This window comes from Epinephelus fuscoguttatus, linkage group LG1, assembly GCF_011397635.1.
Source record: "Epinephelus fuscoguttatus linkage group LG1, E.fuscoguttatus.final_Chr_v1".
In the NCBI taxonomy this organism is placed as follows: domain Eukaryota; kingdom Metazoa; phylum Chordata; class Actinopteri; order Perciformes; family Serranidae; genus Epinephelus; species Epinephelus fuscoguttatus.
The window spans coordinates 14,038,012-14,057,091 of NC_064752.1; the positions used below are offsets into that span (position 1 = coordinate 14,038,012).

Below are 19,080 nucleotides of genomic sequence, written 5' to 3' on the forward strand. Positions count from 1 at the left end.
GTGATCTGGCGCTATATAGAAAATAAAATTAACTTGACCTTCAAGGGGGGGGGGCGGTAATAAAATGGTAGGGCAAACACTGAAGTAAATAGTGTGAAAGTCGTCTGTCGTCGATACATTGCTGGTGAGAATTGTGCCAAGGTAAGCAAATTGCAGACAAATTTACATTCAACTGTGTTATGAAACCATGTGCCCTGCCTGAATAACTATAACACACTTATGATAAAAAGACTTTTTGTTTGATGAGTCTGCTGAATTTCTATAAGAAAAAAACAAGGCAATAAGAAGAGAGCAGTTCTAATAGGTGTACTACACAAGAACATGATGAGGAATGCTAATGTAATGCACTTGTCTATGATCTATTATCTATTTCTGTATGAAATTGCATGAAAATGGGATTTCGCCATGTGATGTTTCAAAATTTTCTCGGGGGAGAACCCCCCGAATCCCACTTGAAATCTTTCTTTTTGTCACAACAGGACATATTACTGTATTTTTTAAGCAGATGATCAATACTACCATCAGATTGATGAAATTGACCTTGATCTGCGCCATAAAACAAATATTGGGCGTCTATGGACGTATGTGGGGCTTAGGCCTATAGATATGAATATGTAAACGTACGCTTGTTTCTTCTGTTTGCCACATGTGCATATTGACTTTTATGGTAAAAAAAACAAAAACAAAAAAGTGCCACCGTGTCCACATATGTTCATGACCACGCACAAGTGTCTGGTAAGGTGGTACTCATAACCTTTCTTCGAGGTTGGCAGGTCTGGAGCTCATAGTGTCATATTATCCCACCAGAACACTGCGCTCTGAGAACGCAGGGTTACTCGTGGTCCCTAAAGTCTCCAAAAGTAGATCAGGAGCCAGAGCCTTCAGCTATCAGGCTCCTCTCCTGTGGAATCATCTTCCTGTTACGGTCCGGGAGGCAGACACCGTCTCCACATTTAAGGCTAGACTTAAGACTTTCCTCTTTGATAAAGCTTATAGTTAGGGCTGGCTCAGGCTTGCCCTGTACCAGCCCCTAGTTAGGCTGACTTAGGCCTAGTCTACTGGAGGACCCCCCTATAATACACCGGGCACTTTTATTATAAACATATGACTATTGTCAGATATTAATACATACTTTCAACATATTGTACCACAGTAGCCAGAACTATAACTATGATATTATTACTTTCAACAATGTTGTTGTAAGCTACTGTCATTACCTGCATCTCTCTCTCTCTCTCTCTCTCTCTCTCTCTCTCTCTCTCTCTCTTTCTCTGTCTCATTGTGTCATGTGGATTACTGTTAATTTGTTATGCTGATCTGTTCTGTACGACATCTATTGCACGTCTGTCCATCCTGGAAGAGGGATCCCTCCTCAGTTGCTCTTCCTGAGGTTTCTACCGTTTTTTTCCCCGTTAAAGGGTTTTTTTGGGGAGTTTTTCCTTATCCGCTGCGAGGGTCATAAGGACAGAGGGATGTCGTATGCTGTAAAGCCCTGTGAGGCAAATTGTGATTTGTGATATTGGGCTTTATAAATAAAATTGATTGATTGATTTATGCTACTTTACTCTTAATCTCGCTGCATTTAAGAGGGGATTTAGTACTTTTTATTCTGACATAATGACAAAAGATGCATTGTCAAGTACTACCTAGCAGTTTAACAAACAGTCCAAAATATCTCCACCTCCACCAGCCACATTATTAAAAGCCTGGCACACCCACACAGGTGTTTTTACTTCTTCTCACTGATTAGACTTCAGCTCAGGACTCAGGACCTGCAGGACTCCTTAGAAAGCAGTATTGATACTGAGTGGATCATCCTGGTGAAATTTGTTTTACTTATTAAAAGTTAAATTAAAAACGTATGAAGCTGGTAAATTTGCTGGGAATTATGAGAGAATGTAACGTACAAATAAAAATGATTTTTAAAAAGTGCAACAAAAATAGGCCAGGAAGGGAATAGTCAGAGATTCAATTAAAACACCTCTTCAAATTCCCTCTTGGATGCCCTGATGGCTGATAAAACATGATAAAGAATCTTCTACAGTGGACCAATGTGCAAGAAAACATGATGCAGTGCTCTCTAGGACAGTGGTTCTCAAACTTTTTGTGCCCAAGGCACACCAAACGGCAAGCCAAAATCTGAAGGTACACCTGTATTTATATCTGTGCACAATAGCTTCTATAACGTGTGTTATCACGACATAAGACAATAAAATAAGAAAAAATAAGGCAGATAGCTTTCTTGATACTATCTACTGTTTTTTATTTCTTTTCTTTTGGTGGTAGGTCGTCTTTGCTGGTGCTTTGTTGTGATTTTCTCCATACAATAAAGTGATCCATTGTCACATTCACAGCTTTCTCCTTTTAAGTGATATCATCCTTCACACTTGCTGCCAATCAGGGCTTTTGATGTATCACACACTTATAATTCCTACACACGAACGGCAACAAATAAGGTACTAAGATTTTGCCTCTTTATTAGGAAATGGGTTCACACAACATACTGATACAGTCACCAAAAATTCATTCATAACTTTGTATAGGCACGATTGAATATTGCAACAATATTGTGTAGTTATCACAACATCTCACGGCTCACCTGGATTGGCATCACGGCACGCTACTTCAGAAACACTGCTCTAGGGTGTCCTTCCAGTAGAGAAAACGTGAGTCATCCTACTTCAGTAATAGTGCAAAGCATTGTCAGCAAATTGTTCTTACAGTAAAAAGTAAAAGCTGTAGAAAAACAGCTCCCGTGAAATTACATGTGATTGAAAGAATTACATCACTTATTACATTTTTAAAAGGGTAACTTGTAAATTTCAACTTGCCAATAATGATTATGTATGACATTATTAGATTTTTAATACTGACGCATTAATGTGGTTTCCAACCTAGGGGTTGCGCCCTTCCAGAGGGCTGCCATATAAGTCTGAGTGGTACTGAGATGATTAATGGGAAGGAATAAAAGTTCTGTTTCACAAATTTGTGTTTTTGACTTTCCTCTAGTATTATCTCTCAAAAAGTACAATATTTCCCTCTGAAATGTTGTTGAATTAAAGCACAGTACCTTAAATTTGGAATTAAGTACAGTACTTGGTATTAAAAATCTGACGGCCCGTCCGTGGGCCCTGGTAAGGTTTTATTTGATGATTTATGATGTGTTAGGGCTGGGCAACACAAGCAAAAACACTATTCGAAAATCGTGGCAAGTATTTGACAATTTTTAGAATAATTGCCCAACCCCCCCCCCCCCCAGCCACGCACACAGAGATCCATTCATCTTTAAAGGCCCGAACATACTCGCCTCAACAGACTCAAAGCCCTGTGCGCGCACACCAATGACTGCTCGGCATGTATTTTTCACATCGCGGGGATTTTTCACGGACATTTTTACAGGAAACTACAACGCGGAAGTGCGCTCGACTATGAAAGTCCGAATGACTGCGGACATTTCTCACGGAGTAGTAGTCTCTGCATGTTTCTCCTGTTTGTAGAAGAGCATCTCACACCGCTGTAGCAATCCTAGACTGCCCTTGTGCAGTTAGGAGCTGAATTGCATGTCAAATAAAGGGGGGGAAATAAGACGGCGAATAGTCCCTTTAAAAAATCGATTTTTCAAAAATAAAACGACTATTCGAAAATCGTGACCCATCCCTATGATGTGTAAACATCTGCTGTATTTAAATGGTTTACTTACATAAGCTATTGTTCAAAAGCTATGCTCTTTTGCAGTTTGACTGATGTGGATCATTTTAAGATACAACTACCACAGCAGTAGGGACGTTCCCATCCGATATTCGGATCAGTATCAGCCACTGATATTAGCAAAAAACGGGCATCGGCATCGGATCGGATCGGACTGCATGAAAAAATGACGATCCAAGAACTCCGATCCAGTTTTTCATGGTGTCTGATCCAGGTTTTCTGGCCAGCCCAGCGCGCCGCGATTCAAGCAGTCCATTCCAGTGATCCGCTCCAGCAGTTACAATCAATCCACCAGGCCAGCATGCAGACACACAGGAAACAGCAGCACCAGGCTGGTACTGACACTACAAAAATAACTGAAAAGGAAAGGCTGCATTGTTTGTTAAATGTCAACAATGTCTTGTGGTGCTGATCTATTTTCTATTTATTAAGGGGCCAAAGCAGCCAAAGCAAACCAGCTGTATTTTTTATTTAATGTTAATGTTCAAGTTTAAAGTTTGTTTATTTAACCCTGTTAACAATAAACAGGTCAGTTTCTCATACCAACTGTTGTGGATCATTCTAACTAACCTGATTAAGTAGTTGTTAGAGTAATATCGCTTGATCAAACCTTTTCTAACATGACTGACAACTAAATAAGTTAATATGTATAATACGCGCTTGGATCGGATTGGTATCGGTATCGGCCAAAACTCAAGGCTGTAATATCGGTATCGGATCGGAAGTGAAAAAGCTGGATCGGGACATCCCTACACAGCAGGTTCAATAGATGCTTCTGTCAGTAACAACAAACAAACAGTTATAACTCACCTATGAAGCAGTATTGTAATCCACAGATCAATATTATGTAAACGCTACCACAGGTCTAGATGATCTGAAGCCATAAGATATTTAATCTTAACACATTATTACATCCATAGACATCCACAAACTGTGGTTGCATTGTTTCAAACATTCATATTTCTCCCCCTATTGTCCATAATTTCTTCTGTTTGCATGTAAACATGCCGACTGCTCGTCAAAATGGAAGCGAACTCCTGGCCTTTTCATTGACACCTTACTTTAGCTAATAGTAGCTTCCAGTATTTTCAAGTACAGTAAGCTCCTCAAAAACAGTTCTGTCTGTGTCGATTAGTTTTTCACTCATTATCACACATGCAGTACATTGTTTTATCCTCATTTTTTGAAAAGCGTTGAAAAACGTGCAAAATGTTTATTTTCCGAAATATTATCTATACTTTGAATTTGGACTAGGCAAGGCTCTATGCTATGATCCCATTATGTCTCCCAGCTAATACCTCCCTGTTCTAGTCATCTGCAGCACCTGTTTTCAAGAAGGCAAAGATAAAAAAATAAAATAAAAAAAACCTCAGTGTGTTAAAATGCATATAACTCAATTAAAGATGCACTTACAGTAATTCTGACGTGTGAGGAAAAACTTCATAGTGTGACCTTTCAACTGAGACCATGCATGTACATGTCATTAAAATGCAACAAGAACAGCTTCTAGTTTACTTTGGGAATGCCTTGGAGCATAATAGACGTTTAAGGTGAATTTTCCAGGGACTGTAAAAGCTTTTTACTTTCTTTTTTTTTCTTTTTCAAAGTATACTCTTTTATCTCTTATCACTTTTAATTGTCTGTCACCTAAGTACTGAGGTCAACTAGTAGTGTTTGAAGAGGTCTGAGTCTAATCTGCAAGACACATGGCATTTCACACACACACACACACACACACACACACAAAGTAAACACGACTGCCCTATAAATATAAATTGCAGTCAATGGAGCTGGAATTCCTTTGCACTCATTCGCAGAGTCACTTGCCCTCGCTTCTTCGCAGTTTGTACACACCCCCAGCAGGTGCTTTCACTTCAAGTGTAGTTTGCAGTTGTGCTCCAGGCTGTGACTCTCAGGTTAAGTGTAATTCCACCAAAGAGCCTGGGAGGGTCTGAGGCCTCTGGGTTTGGGGGCCCTGTGACACTCATCACGGGGGAAACATAGTGAAGGGTGCCCGTTGCCCGCACGTCCCGTCTGAGCTGAGCGTTGGTCTGCATCAGGGACAAAAGGCCGTCCTTCATCCTTCAACAGAACCAGAGCTGTGCTGCATCTTTTATCATCCAGTGAAGTCTTTGCCTCTGGCCATCAGAGCATCTTTGTCTCGGTAAGAAAACGCTGCCTTACACAATGTCTTAAATATGTGATGTGCAGTGTGAATGCAGGTTTTATTTACTTGTTCAAACCATTACTTTTAATTTTCAGAGGAGTATTTTGTGACACTGGAAAAACAAAGAAATCTTATTGTCTATTTTTTCAAGTTACTGTCTGTCACTGATGTTGATATCATCTCATCTCTTAGAGAAAATAAATGTCATCTTCTGTGCGACTTACCTGGCACAGGATTAACAGTATCTAGGGGATTTTAGGTAGTCAACTTCAACAGACTTAAAGCTTGGACACTCAGTTATGAGTAATATGTCATTTAACTTATACCCAGAGCTTTGGTTAGTATTAAATTTCACAAAGTTAGAAACTTAATTGCCCACAATGTGTAAAACAGACTTGACAACACCAGATTAAAAACAACACAAGTCACCTGATAAGGACAGAAAAGCTGTTATCGTATTAATTTACCTAATCATTCCTGTTTGTCATGCTCACCTGTTTTTCTTGTCTCTGTATAATTAGCTTTCACACAGGAAGATAAAAGACTGAATGTGGTTAGATAAAAGGTGTCTTGGGGCATTGTTGGTGGTTTGGTGCCCAAAACCACAACGATAAGCTGAGGATTTATTTATGATTTTAATAAAAGGAGGAAATTAAATACAACGGTTGCTCCCCTGAGACAAGACTATAATAACAGTAAATTACAAACGGATATAACAGAACTGCTCTTTTATTTCTGAAGGTGAGTTTTTACCCTCTGATTCAGATCTGTCATGTCAGGCTCATTGTGACTACATCATGACTCTGTCTTGTATGATAACACTTTACTTTTTAAAAAAGCATTAGCAATAGATATTTTTATGGACCCTCCCCTGACTTATGGCAAAGAAAACCTGCCACACCCTCCTCCCTAACATCTAAAAACAATACAACAGTAGTGACTGTTGTCCTCTGAATAGGGCAGAACACACCTTTGTGATCCAGGGTGCACATTCACATTCATGTTTTTGTTTTTGTTTTTAATTTATAAATCTCAAGGGAAGACTGAAGATAGATATAGACATGAGGTAAGAAAAACATAAAAGACCATTCCCTCCAAAAAAAACCCCAACCTTAGAATACCCTCTCATCATCATGAGATAAAGATTGCTATACCATCTTAGCCCATGATCATTCTAACAACGCATAGTTTCGTACAGTCTCTCCTGTAAATCACTTATAGTGTTGCACATGGTTGTTCACATTTAAAACAATGGAAATAGTCAACAATGAAAAAGGTGGGGTGTTGGTGGCTTAGTGGTTAGAATAGGCGCCCCATGTACAAAGGTTCAGTCCTTGCTGCAGTGGCTCTGGTTTGAATCTGGCTTGCCCCCTTTGCTGCATGTCAGTCCCCTCTCTCTCCCCCTTTCAGACTTCTCTGTCCTACCCAGTAAAGGCAAAAAGCCCCAAAAAATAATCTTAAAAAAAAAACAAAAAAAAAAAAACAATGAAAAAGGAAAGCTCCATTCTCACCTCTGCACAGTTTCGTAACTTTGTTGTCTGACATTTGCAGCTTTAGTCAGTCGTCAAGTTTCTTGGAAATTTTAAACAACTTTCAAAAATCTGCAAACGACAAATGCGAATTAATGCCTGTTTGTTGTACTGGTGTTATACAAATAGTGGTTTAGCACATTGTGATAAACAGTTGGGGGCGCTAATTCTGCAGAAGAAGAGGGAACAATGAGATGCTTTAATAGAGTGGTACAGGAATGAAACCTGAAACGCATTTTAGCACTCCTGGTTCCCTTGTCTCGATGTTAGTGGGATTTTTGAATGGGCTGTTGGTTATAAGGTCTGTGGTAAAACAAAAGCTTTAAACAAGATTTTCATTTTGTTCTACAACGTAAAATCCATTAAATTACCCACTTGTGAATCTTGAAGGTTTTACGTGTCTTAAAAAGACAGTTGCTAGCAAGTGACTAATTGAGACTACAGAGCATCATCACGCCTAACACGGCTATACAGCCTCATTGTGGCGGTCAGAGCCTCATGTTAGCTTTTTACTTCTGGCCATAGCATTTAAGCTTCAAAATTGATAAAAAGCAGTGTGCATTTGTTCATCAGTAAATATTCTGCTCGTAAATTTTGAAGCTTTTACGTGTCTTGAAAGCGGCTTTACAGCCTTACTGTGGAAGGGATGTTTAGTCATGTTGTGTAGTTTGTTTATAGTCTGACATTAGCTTTTTATTTATGGTGATTGCATTTAGGCCTAAAAAATCCTTTAAATGGCGTTCACCTGTGGAGATAATGTTGCTGAACAAAACTTGTAAGTATCATAAACTTTTGTTGGCCACAGAGCTTTTTCTGCATTTCCTGCAGTAATCCAAAATTCAATGTAAAAATCCCATTGGCTTTTTGTCAGAGGGAACCAGGGCGATGTTAACTTGCAGGTCGGCCTACAAAAAAACCCCCCATCATCCCTGCACCACTATTAGACAAGCGCTATTGGTACCTCAAACAAAAATGATGTGGAAACTGTGACGGAAATACGACATTTAAATTTGTTTCGTGCATTAATTTGAAAAATGTTAAGTCTCTAGACCTGTATTTTTAATCTCTGGATGTTTAAGTCTGTGGTGTGTTTCCATTGTAACATTTTGGGGTTTTTTATTCACTAACTTTTTCTCCTAATACAATTTTTTTCTCCGATATTTTTTTTCATCTCCTCAAAGGTTTTTTATGCCCAAATTGAAAATGTACAAACAATAGTGTGCACTACAAGCTCATAAGGCCTGACATGAAGCAGTGAACAATGTCTGTCCCATCCATCTACACCGTCACATTGCTGTTGGCTATAACAAAGTTTTAAATGGCAGCATTTTTTGTGTAACTTTTACAACTGCTACTAAAGAAAACCTGCTCTTTAGGATCCTCTGACATTAAATCCAGCTGCACGAGCTCATGCCTTAGGCCTCGCAGCCAGACTCTCCATATCTTCACTATCTCTGCAAAAACAGGTTTATTTCTCCATCTGTCCGTGCTATGCATTCAAATCTGCAGGTCCAATCTCAGTCATATGAAGTTTATCATCTGCATCACCAACTGTAAATGCAGCCTTCTGTCAAACTTAACTTGGACCAACAGCAAAGTATTTGCAGTGGTGTAGTGTTTCCTAGGATACTGGCCAAATGCCAAGTGCACCTGACTAACAGAAGAAATGAATCACTTCCCCCATCGGCAGTTAATGCAACCCACCTAGAGATAGAAAAAATGAAGAGTATAAAAAACAAAAAATATTGTAAATAGTAATAAAAAAAAAATCTGCCTTTATTTGCACATCATAAAATAAGAAACAGACTTTAAATTGTCCATCTAGAAATAGGCGACTGGGACACCTTAAACTAATCTATAAAGTGAACGGAGCACCTGCACTTGTCACTGTTGCCATAAAAAGGGGACTCGGGCAGTAATCCACAGATCCAAATCACTTCCTCCAGCCTGCACACTTTCTTACCAGCAGTACTATATTGGAAAGATCTTTTTCCTTGTTCTCAGAACAATGACTTCCTTCGTTGGTCCAAGTTTCCCATGAGAAACAATAACAAGGGAAAAAAAAAGTCTCCCTTTAACGCTCACATGGCAAACAGTCACGCCTGGCTGTACACACTCTTTTAACTCCACACTCAAACAACACAGACTTTTTTTTTTTTTTTTTTTTAGGGGTGAGCCGAGCAGATGAACATTTCGTTCACTATTACATAGATGATCTGAAATGTTTCACAACCTTTTCTTTTTTTTTGTAGCTTTGATCAAATCATCCAGGTCAAACCCCATTTTGGAAGAGCCGTCGACTTTTCCTTGTTTGAATCACTACTCATTAACTTAAATCTAAACACTTCAGCCGACTAATGTCACAAAACTGTTTCAGCAACAGTGATAAATGGGCCAACAGGTTAATTTCAAGCTAGATTGGTTCCATTGGTCTGCAATGTTTAACCACTTTCCCTTCAAGAGAGGGTTGTAAGTGAGGAAATTTTGGGAGCATAATCACTTTAACTTAATTTAAGTGCATTTTTCCTGTCAATTCCCACGTAAAGGAGGCTGTAGATTAAATGTGAATAGCTCCTGGAGACTAACTGATTTAAATGGACAATATGTGGATCCCATTTGATCCTTGATTTGTCAAAATGGCCACTATTATGTTCATCAAAGTCCTTATGTGACTTCTTTTTCTCTCGTTTTTTTCCCACTGAAAAATCTAACAAGATCACTCTTGCATCAGTTTTTTCTTTTTGCGATCATATCCAATCATATAAAACCCTAGGTGATGTTACCAACCTCACCTAAAATAATCACCCTGTTTACGCTAAATGAGACCAAGCATGTGGAAGGAATATGGTTCCCAGGGTGGACGCCTGCATGCAGAGAGTCCCTCTCTGTCGGTGTCAAAGGCTGACTTTGCTGAGTAAATGGAGCAACCTCTAATGCTCCTGAAATGAATATCAGCGTCTTGACCAAACTCATTTAGAGATCAGTCAGGGTCTTAATCCCTCTCCACAGGAGTGTGTGTTTGTGTCTTTTTCTTGTGCCCCCTCTTCCTTTTGGAAGAAGGTAATATGGCTAAATTTGCTTTGCTAATGGGCTTAGCGCAAGCTGTTGCAGAGCAGAGTTGACACGAAGCAGCCCAGGCCGGGATACCAGTGGCTTTTAATCTGACTCCTGATGGAGAGAAAAGGAGTGTGGGTTATAGTTTACGAGAAATTTGAAGATAAAAGGAAGACTTGGGGGGAGGTTTTACAGTGGGGGGTTGAGGACCAAAGTCTGAGAGGGTAATCTTTTTTAGGGTCGGGGAAGATAACTCTATTTGACTTTGAAAAAGTTTGTTAAATATATCTATGAGAAAAGTAATAGAATCTTGAAAGTTTTGAGATCAGCTCTATGAAAAGGTTTGCACTCTTGAAACCAGGCTTTTCAAGAAGTAGTGTAAGGCGTGTGCAGTCGAAATCCGTAAACAACTGACAATAAAAGAAGAAGAAGTTGGCATCATACGTCTGCAAACCACAAATGTGTTACATTTGCACTTTTCATATTAATCACATCAGTGTTTCTACAGTGATGTAGTTAACAAAAATCAAAAAGGCTCCCGCACACTGTCTCGCTCTCTATTTTCTTTTTATTTAGGCAACGTTTCGGTCTCATTGACCTTCATCAGGCATTTCAAGACTTGTAATGCGGGCAACGTTTCGGTCTCATTGACCTTCATCAGGCATTTCAAGTCTTGAAAGAAAATAGAGTGAGACAGTGCGGGAGCCTTTTTTGCGCCTTCCTCCTACGCACCTGTTGCTTAGATGTGCTGAGATTTTTTCATACATAGCGACGTAGTTTATAAAATGACTGTCAGTGGGAGTTGGAGGGGTTGGTGGATGGCAAGACACCTGCCAAACCATAGACCACTGTTCAAGACCGACAAACAACAAAATCAGTTGTGATTTACTGAGTCATTGCTGTGTTTCCAGCAGCTTTTTAGGCACAAAAAGCTGTTGTGTTTTGCTGAGACATTGCTGATTTTCCCGCCGGGATTGTGCACAAAGTGGGTATTTTACATGGTCTTTTTCTAACCATAACCATGTTTTTTGTGCCTAAACTGAACCTCAAATTAACCACAGTTGAAATATAAAATTTCCATATATCTGCTACACAGTAACATGCAAATTTAACGTAGTTATGCTTTGAAACATACAATGTTAAAAAAATGTTTGGCGATTGGATTGCATTTTGATCTCTGATTGAAACATTCACTTTATTGTCACAAGTTTTTACTTTTTTAACCCCTTGCACATTGATTAAATTAATTATTTTTGCATCTAAAGAACATCTTCTTTTCTACAGAGAAAGGTTTACTGTCACCTGGATTCATTTTAAACTGCCTTCCCTGATGATTTGGGCGTATGGGTGTAGTCCATCATTTTGCAATTTTTACGAGACTTTTAATTTCTTTGTGTCTTGACAAATAAAGCCATGACTCTCCTTGAACATGTGCTCTGTGGGAGCACACTTCCTTTACGGTGGCATCAGCCACAGCCACTGATAACCTAGTGGGTGACAGCAGTGTGCCTTCCCATATACCAGCTGTGGCAGGTACACATTATGGGTGCCATATGCGAGTTCACCCTGAGATTACAACACTTGTGCTCCAGCTGACATCCATAAATGAACAATTATGATGGCAATTTCCTCTTAAGAAGAAACAGCTATCAGTCGACTCTTCATAAAACAGTCGTCTTTTTTTTAGTTTAAACGTGGTTTGGAGGACGCCTTCTCCACATTATCTAACTTGATTAAAAACTCCAGCTGACAGTGGAGACAGAGGGCTGCAGAGACGGCACCTTGAAAGCCGAGGAAGGCGGCGGAGCTGCTTCAGGTCTCAATACAAGTCAGCTACCCCCAACACTTGAGCCATTCTGGGCCACTGACCCACAAATAAGAGACTCAGTCAAATCCATTTTGCCCCATGCCTGTCAGCGCTGTGTGTGTTTTAACGCTCTTGAGGGTCATTTCCCCAGTATCTCCATTAGGCCCCAGGTTCTTATAGAGCACCAACCGGCACAGTCTCACCTCAGTTCAGCTCAAAACACATTTCGAAAAGGGACTCTCGTCTGCAGCTGCTCTGATGGAGTTTGTTACCAGACAGAAACAATTGCTGGTTTAGCAGCCAGAGAAACGCAGCAGAAGAACTGTTGGAGGAGGTATTTTCTTTTTGGCTTGAGGCATGAAATTATTTTAATCGAAGTGATCGTGAACTGCTTGAATGTTGCAGAACGGATTGTTGTTTATGAACTCTTGTCGACTGCTGATTTAAATTATGTATCAACTCTCTCAAACCATCTTCTCTCGTGTTTGAAATTGCAGGCAGATCTGTTGATTCTTTCTGATTTTACACTTTTCAGAAAAATCAGGCATGAAGACACTTTTCTAACAAACATTTTGCAATGCTGAAAGGATACTTTACAAGTCTCTCCGTTCATGTGCAAGGAACAGGTTAGAGATGCAGAGTTTAATGTGGCTTTTCTTCACCTTACCCCACTGCCCTCCGGGTGCAGGTACAGAGCACTGAGGTGCAGAAGGGCTTGCATTGTAAAAGCCTGATCCCTGCAGTCATAGCCACCTCAAACAATAGGCCTCATTGAACAGGAGTGTGTACTGTTGTCTGTCATTGTATGTTGTTACTGTGTGCTATTGTATGTACTGTTGTCTGATTTCTACAGTCATGTGGAAGTCTAAAGTTTGTGTCTCCCTTGTCTCCAGGTACCAGTTATGTCAAACCCAGTGGGCAGTTTATCAGAAGGCACAGTGTACGGATCCCGAATCGGGATGACAGAGGACTCCCTCGCCGTCCTGGAGCGAAACAGAGGCTCCGGAGAACCCTGGGACCTGGTTGAAACCAAACCAAACGTGGAGGCCCTGGAGCGTGGCGTGCCAGGCCTCTACCTGTCCTGTTTCGACATGCTCCTCACTGAAGAAGCCACCTGGCTGGTGAAAGTCTCAGAGGCCTCCCCAACACTGGCTCTACCTATGACTCGCGTGGGGCCCCAGGAGGAACCGGAGCAATGCCCCGTCATCGACAGCCAGGAGCAGGGACTCTCTCCTGGGCTGGAGGGGCAGGAGGAGGAGCGGTCTCTGGAGCAGGTGCAGAGCATGGTGGTGGGAGAAGTGCTGAAGGACATTGAAACGGCCTGCAAACTGCTCAACATCACTCCAGGTAGGCCGCCTGCACCACACCTGCTAGTGCTGTTTGTCATCTACAGCAATAAGACGTATAACAGACAAAGAAATAAATCTTTTAAGCACACAGGACATTTTTCATGACAATAAAAGATCCCAAAGTGTTGCCCCTTACTTACAAGTAAAGGGATATTGATTCAACTTAAGCTACTGGATCTTGCCCCCAAAATCAACACATATTTGTGTGGACAGCCGAGACAAGATGACAGATCTACTAAATCATATCCTGACTGACGCACAGCCGTGTTTGCCTGCTCCAGGATCTGTTTAATCCTGACCTTTGCATGAGTTCTCCTGGATTGTGACAGTGCATGATGTTTCTCTTCTGCCAGTAGACAGTGTACACAGTCTTAAGGGCGAGGTCTCTCCAAGCAAACAGAGGAAGAGTTATGTATTGTACGGCTTCTGGCTGTCATAAAGCTATCCAATTCCCAGGCATCTGTTCTGCTGATTAGAATTTTAGTAGCATAAAAGTATGATTACCTTGTGGTTTCAGTGAAGGTATTATGTGGTATTATGTAGCAGAACATAATACACAGAAAAATAATGAATAATAATAAATGAATTTAACTGACTTAATTTGACTCAATATGACTTAGACGAATAGCCCCAAACCAGGTCATTTATTGCAGTGACAGCTGGGAGATTTCTCACCGCTTTTCCCATTTGTTTTCACAGACCCTATAGAATGGAACACAGGGAACGTCCAGAAGTGGCTGCTGTGGACTGAACATCTGTACAGGTTGCCCCACGCAGGAAAGGCCTTCCAGGACCTGACAGGAAAGGATCTGTGTGCTATGAGCGAGGAGGAGTTTCGACAGCGCTCACCGCAATGTGGAGACACACTGCACGCGCACCTGGACATTTGGAAGTCAGGTGTGTGCATGTTTGGTATTTATTTAAAAACTAAATTTACATTTTAAGTGTGTCTTAGTGTGTTTATGTACAGTATGAGTGGATGGAAACAGTCAGTTTTCTTTATTTTATTTGTTTTTTTTTTTAAATCACAAATTTGCCACATAGGGCTTTATAGTCTGTACAAAGACATGCATTGAATTAATTCTTCTCTCTCCAGCTGCTTGGATGAAAGAGAGATGTTCAGGTGGAGATACAAAAACGACCGGTAAGTTTGCTTTCCTCACACACCTGCTTCTCAAAGACAGTATTAAACAGTAATGCAGGTATGCTCAACTTGCTATTCCTGGTGGCTGCTTCTGTAAAATGACAGGCTACAGGCCGGTTAATAAACAAACATTAATGATAAATATATAAATAACTATCCCAGACCTCTGTCATGGAGTCCAGGGGATCCTTTCCTGTTATTTTCTTTTATAAACAAGCTGTATTTCGATGCCTTTTTAGGCTCTCTGGCACTTTATTTACATTCAGTGTACAGGAAAAAAAGTCTTATGTGAATCAGTTTCTTTTAATTGTGAATTAGAAAATGGACAGACCACTGCACATTTTTACTTAGTACAATAATTTGGATTTTATGCCAGCAAAACACCTACTTTGTGTACAACCCAGTCACCAAAGTAATGTTGGCATTGTATGTTCTCAAATCCATGGACATGTTACATTTGTACATTTCATACAAAGCAGATATGTTGAAACTTAACATGTGGTTAAGTTTAGGCACAAAAATCACATGGTTAAGGTTAGGAAAACATGTTTGGGCTTAAAACACCCAGTTTGGTCACCACAGCATGGCTGGACGTGTCCTGAAGTCTCTTTTATTGGTTTTGAACAGTGGTCTGCTGCTCTCGTCTCGCCGAGGTGTCACACCATCCACAATCCCCTCCTCCTTATCATAACTCAGTTCACATACATGTAATCTGAAGTACGTCATGTGTATGAAATGTACAAATGTAACATATCCATGGTTTGCAGAAATGTACTGGGCTGCCACGTATCTCCTGGTCAGGTTTGAAACTTTAAGGACCTTTAAGGTCTCTGGGAATGTGTGTTTTTATTTGTAAGTCACTACATTTTGGCCTTTAATGTTTTTTGTTTTTGTTTTTTGTTCTTTAGGAGGTGAGGATCTTTGGTCCGAGGCAGACTCATCTTGTTCTGGTCAGCCCATTCATCTGTGGCAGTTTCTCAGAGAACTCCTGCTTAAACCTCACAACTACGGACGCTGCATCCGCTGGCTCAATAAAGAGAAAGGTATCCTCCCTTTTTTTGCTGTATTGACTTGCACGTTAATCCTGACTGAGTCTTCTTGCTTTATTAGATAGATAGATAGATAGATAGATAGATAGATAGATAGATAGATAGACAGACAGACAGACAGACAGACAGATGTACTTTTGTATTTCAACTGCTTTTGGCGCTTGCTTTGTCTGTATTGTGTGTGTGTGTGTGTGTGTGTGTGTGTGTGTGTGTGTGTGTGTGTGTATGTATGATTTCTGATAGCTTACCGAAACGAAGGACGATGACAATACGAAGTAGTACCACTGGTGATTTTAGAGGTGTAGCGTAGTTCAAGCGAGACACGACAGTAGGAGATGACAAAGATATTTAAATGGTGGTGAAATGGAACAAATCAGTAATATATGTTAATATATAGTAATATATGGTGACAATGAAACAGTGAAAAGAATTTTCCGTCCACATGTCGAGATGCATATTATGTCTGCACAGACCACTGCCATCAACTGTTATGTTTATTTTGTCATAGATATTAAATCTCTTGTGATTCCCACCAGGTATTTTCAAAATCGAAGACTCGGCTCACGTTGCGAGACTGTGGGGACTCAGAAAGAACCGACCTGCCATGAACTATGACAAGCTGAGCCGCTCCATACGTCAGTACTACAAGAAGGGCATCATCCGCAAGCCTGACGTGTCTCAGAGACTGGTGTACCAGTTTGTTCACCCAGTATGAGGCAGCGGCATAATGGGAGGAGAGGGAAGAGGAGAGAGAGGAAGAGATGGGAACCTGGGACTCACTATCTCACCATGCACTTGAACACTAAGATAAAAAGGTGATAGGAGACATGTGCAGTGATCGACCCCGATGGCACACACTTTCACTGCCAACACTGGAGCAACAGCTGCTGTGTGAAGGCTTATCTGTGCACGACTCGAGAGGAAGAGACAAAACAAAGCGGCTGCCGGGGCTTTTTCCTGCTGCAGAAAAAAAAAAAAAAACAACCACAGATTTAAAAAAAACCAGAAACTGCCTTTGTCATTTATTTGCATGATCTGCCTGTTTATTTTTACATAATGTGATTCTAAATTACAATCATTCATTACAGCAAACAGTTAGAACTGATTGCTCCTTCTCAAGCTTCAGGAAAACGCCCACAGCCTGCAGCTACATTTGTTTTGCCTTTTTGTTTCGCTTGTCTTGACCACTGTCTCTGTTTGAATTAGAGCCAGTTTTACTGCTTCAGTTGAAAATGTGGTGAGGATTGTTTTTGCTTCGTTTTTGGGTTTGGTCCTGGCTGTTATACACACAATCACTCAGTCAGCTCCTGTAACCCATCGACCAGCTTTTATCTCATCTGAATCATACAGAGAAGGAGACTTTAACAGTTTGTTGGATCTGGATCCAAGAGTGGAAACCTGTTATCAGAGAATCTTCAGCACCTGCTGTGACTGTGTCATGTAACTGTATTTTTTTTTTCTCTGTATGTGTTCCTCGGTAAAGACTGATGCAATATTGTGTCACTGCTGAAGAGCCCTGCTTTATACTTTGAACTGTCAGTTTTGGTTTGTGCTGCTGTACATTGCATTTTATGTTGTGGGTGTTTTACTGTGGAGACCCGAAGTGTTTAAAGTATAATAACTTGTAAAAACATCATGAAATAAATAATCATGTAAATAAATGCAGACATTAATGTGATATTACAATGAAATTGTGAAATATTTATTATTGTTTTAGTCATGCTAATAGAGTGGCTCCACGTATGGTGATGTTGATCTCTCAGTCGCAGGCCTTCAGGAAGTAGACTTTTTTTCCATTGACTTAGGTGAGGATACAGAGGATACATTTTTTTTGAGTGTCACAAAATGACTCGTTTCACTGTCAAGATTTAATCCATTCAGTCTGATAACATCTGGAAAGTCTGGAAGAGCTGCAAGATTAAATCATTTTATCCCCACTTAAGTTAGCGGAATGCTAAACTGGAAGTTGGCTGCTCAGCCTCACAAGGGCAATTCAGAGTGCTCTACAGAGAAATAAAATATTACAATTACAATTAAAAATGAATCAAATTAAAAATATCACAAGTGCATACAAGTGGTCCAAAGATAACAAGATTATTTAAAATGATTTAAAATATAGTTTACAAAAAAGGGTGCAGTTGTTACAGGGTGGAGCAGGCAGTGTAAAATAGGAATGGTTTTTGAGTTAAAAGTGGTCAGAGTTGGGGCTTATCTAACATCATCTGGGAGGTTTTGTTCTGACTCTTGAGACAGTCAACAGGCCGGTAATACTGTATGGGTTCAATGATGTGGAAGTAGTGCTGATCATCTGGGTAATTTGGCCTCGTGCTACTGAGCAGCACCATCCAGCACCATCATCAGGACTTAAATTTATGATCAAAAATCTGCAAAAGTGACATCAGCCTCAGCTCCACTGTTTTGTGCCCATTAGCAGATGTTAGCTTGCTAACAAGGTCAACAAAATGTTGAGCATGCTAAAAATCAATGTGTGAACATTTACATCGTGAGCATGTTAGCATTTAACACAAAGCATTGCTGTGCCTACAGTCTCACAGAGCAGCTAGCATGGCTGTAAACTCTTGTCAACGCAGCAATATGACATTCTATTTGAAGGGACTCTATGTGAAAGTTAGGGTGTATGAGTTGTCTGGTTCCAGTTATTAACATGGAGGTAACTGAAACAGCTCTATAAACAGCAACAGTGCTGACTGAGCTAACTGTGTTAACCAGGGGGGAAGCAGAGGGTGGGTGCTACACTTCCGCGTCGACGCTGTCTCAATATCAGTGATACCCATTGTATAAGTACAGTGCAAAGTGGCAGCGATGAGCTAGCCAGTGGAAATAATGGATGTAGCTACTGTGATGTCACCCATTGTTTTTTTGCTTGAGTTTGGCATTTTGGCCGTTGCCATCATGGATTTTTGGAGCCAGAAGTGACCATATTTGGACAAGAGGGTAGAGCTAACCTTAACGCTAGCTGCTAGCTTGATTAGCACAGTGCATTTACAGCCATGTTTAATAATGATCATTCTGAAGCTAATGCTAATTTTCACTAGCAAAAAACAGGCTTAAAAACCATTAAAACTAAATGTACATACCAGAAAAACAGAACATCCGAATCCTTAGACAGTCTCTTACATCTAAATGCTGTATATGATGTATTTTGGGTGACAAAAATGTTATAATTAACTCATACAAACTGAAAGAAAATAAACTGTGTGGTGAGCAAACGTTTATGATACTTACACATTTTGTTCAGCAAGATAATCTTCA

General features: G+C 40.2%; 1 protein-coding gene across 2 annotated transcripts in view; it reads left to right on the plus strand.

Moving 5' to 3' along the window:
- LOC125887063 (SAM pointed domain-containing Ets transcription factor) overlaps nucleotides 1-17,537 on the plus strand; it is a 42,717-nt gene extending 25,180 nt beyond the window's left edge. The window contains exons 1-6 of one of the 2 annotated variants that reach the window (XM_049573699.1): nucleotides 5,577-5,872; nucleotides 13,159-13,612; nucleotides 14,314-14,511; nucleotides 14,711-14,758; nucleotides 15,667-15,801; nucleotides 16,344-17,537. In XM_049573699.1, the coding sequence (XP_049429656.1) occupies nucleotides 13,168-13,612; nucleotides 14,314-14,511; nucleotides 14,711-14,758; nucleotides 15,667-15,801; nucleotides 16,344-16,522 (1,005 nt within the window). In that variant the 5' untranslated portion in view covers nucleotides 5,577-5,872; nucleotides 13,159-13,167 and the 3' untranslated portion in view covers nucleotides 16,523-17,537. Of the gene's footprint in view, nucleotides 1-5,576; nucleotides 5,873-13,158; nucleotides 13,613-14,313; nucleotides 14,512-14,710; nucleotides 14,759-15,666; nucleotides 15,802-16,343 lie in introns of those variants that run through there. The other variant, XM_049573616.1, reaches the window with a different exon arrangement.
- Nucleotides 17,538-19,080: the final 1,543 nt, after the last annotated feature.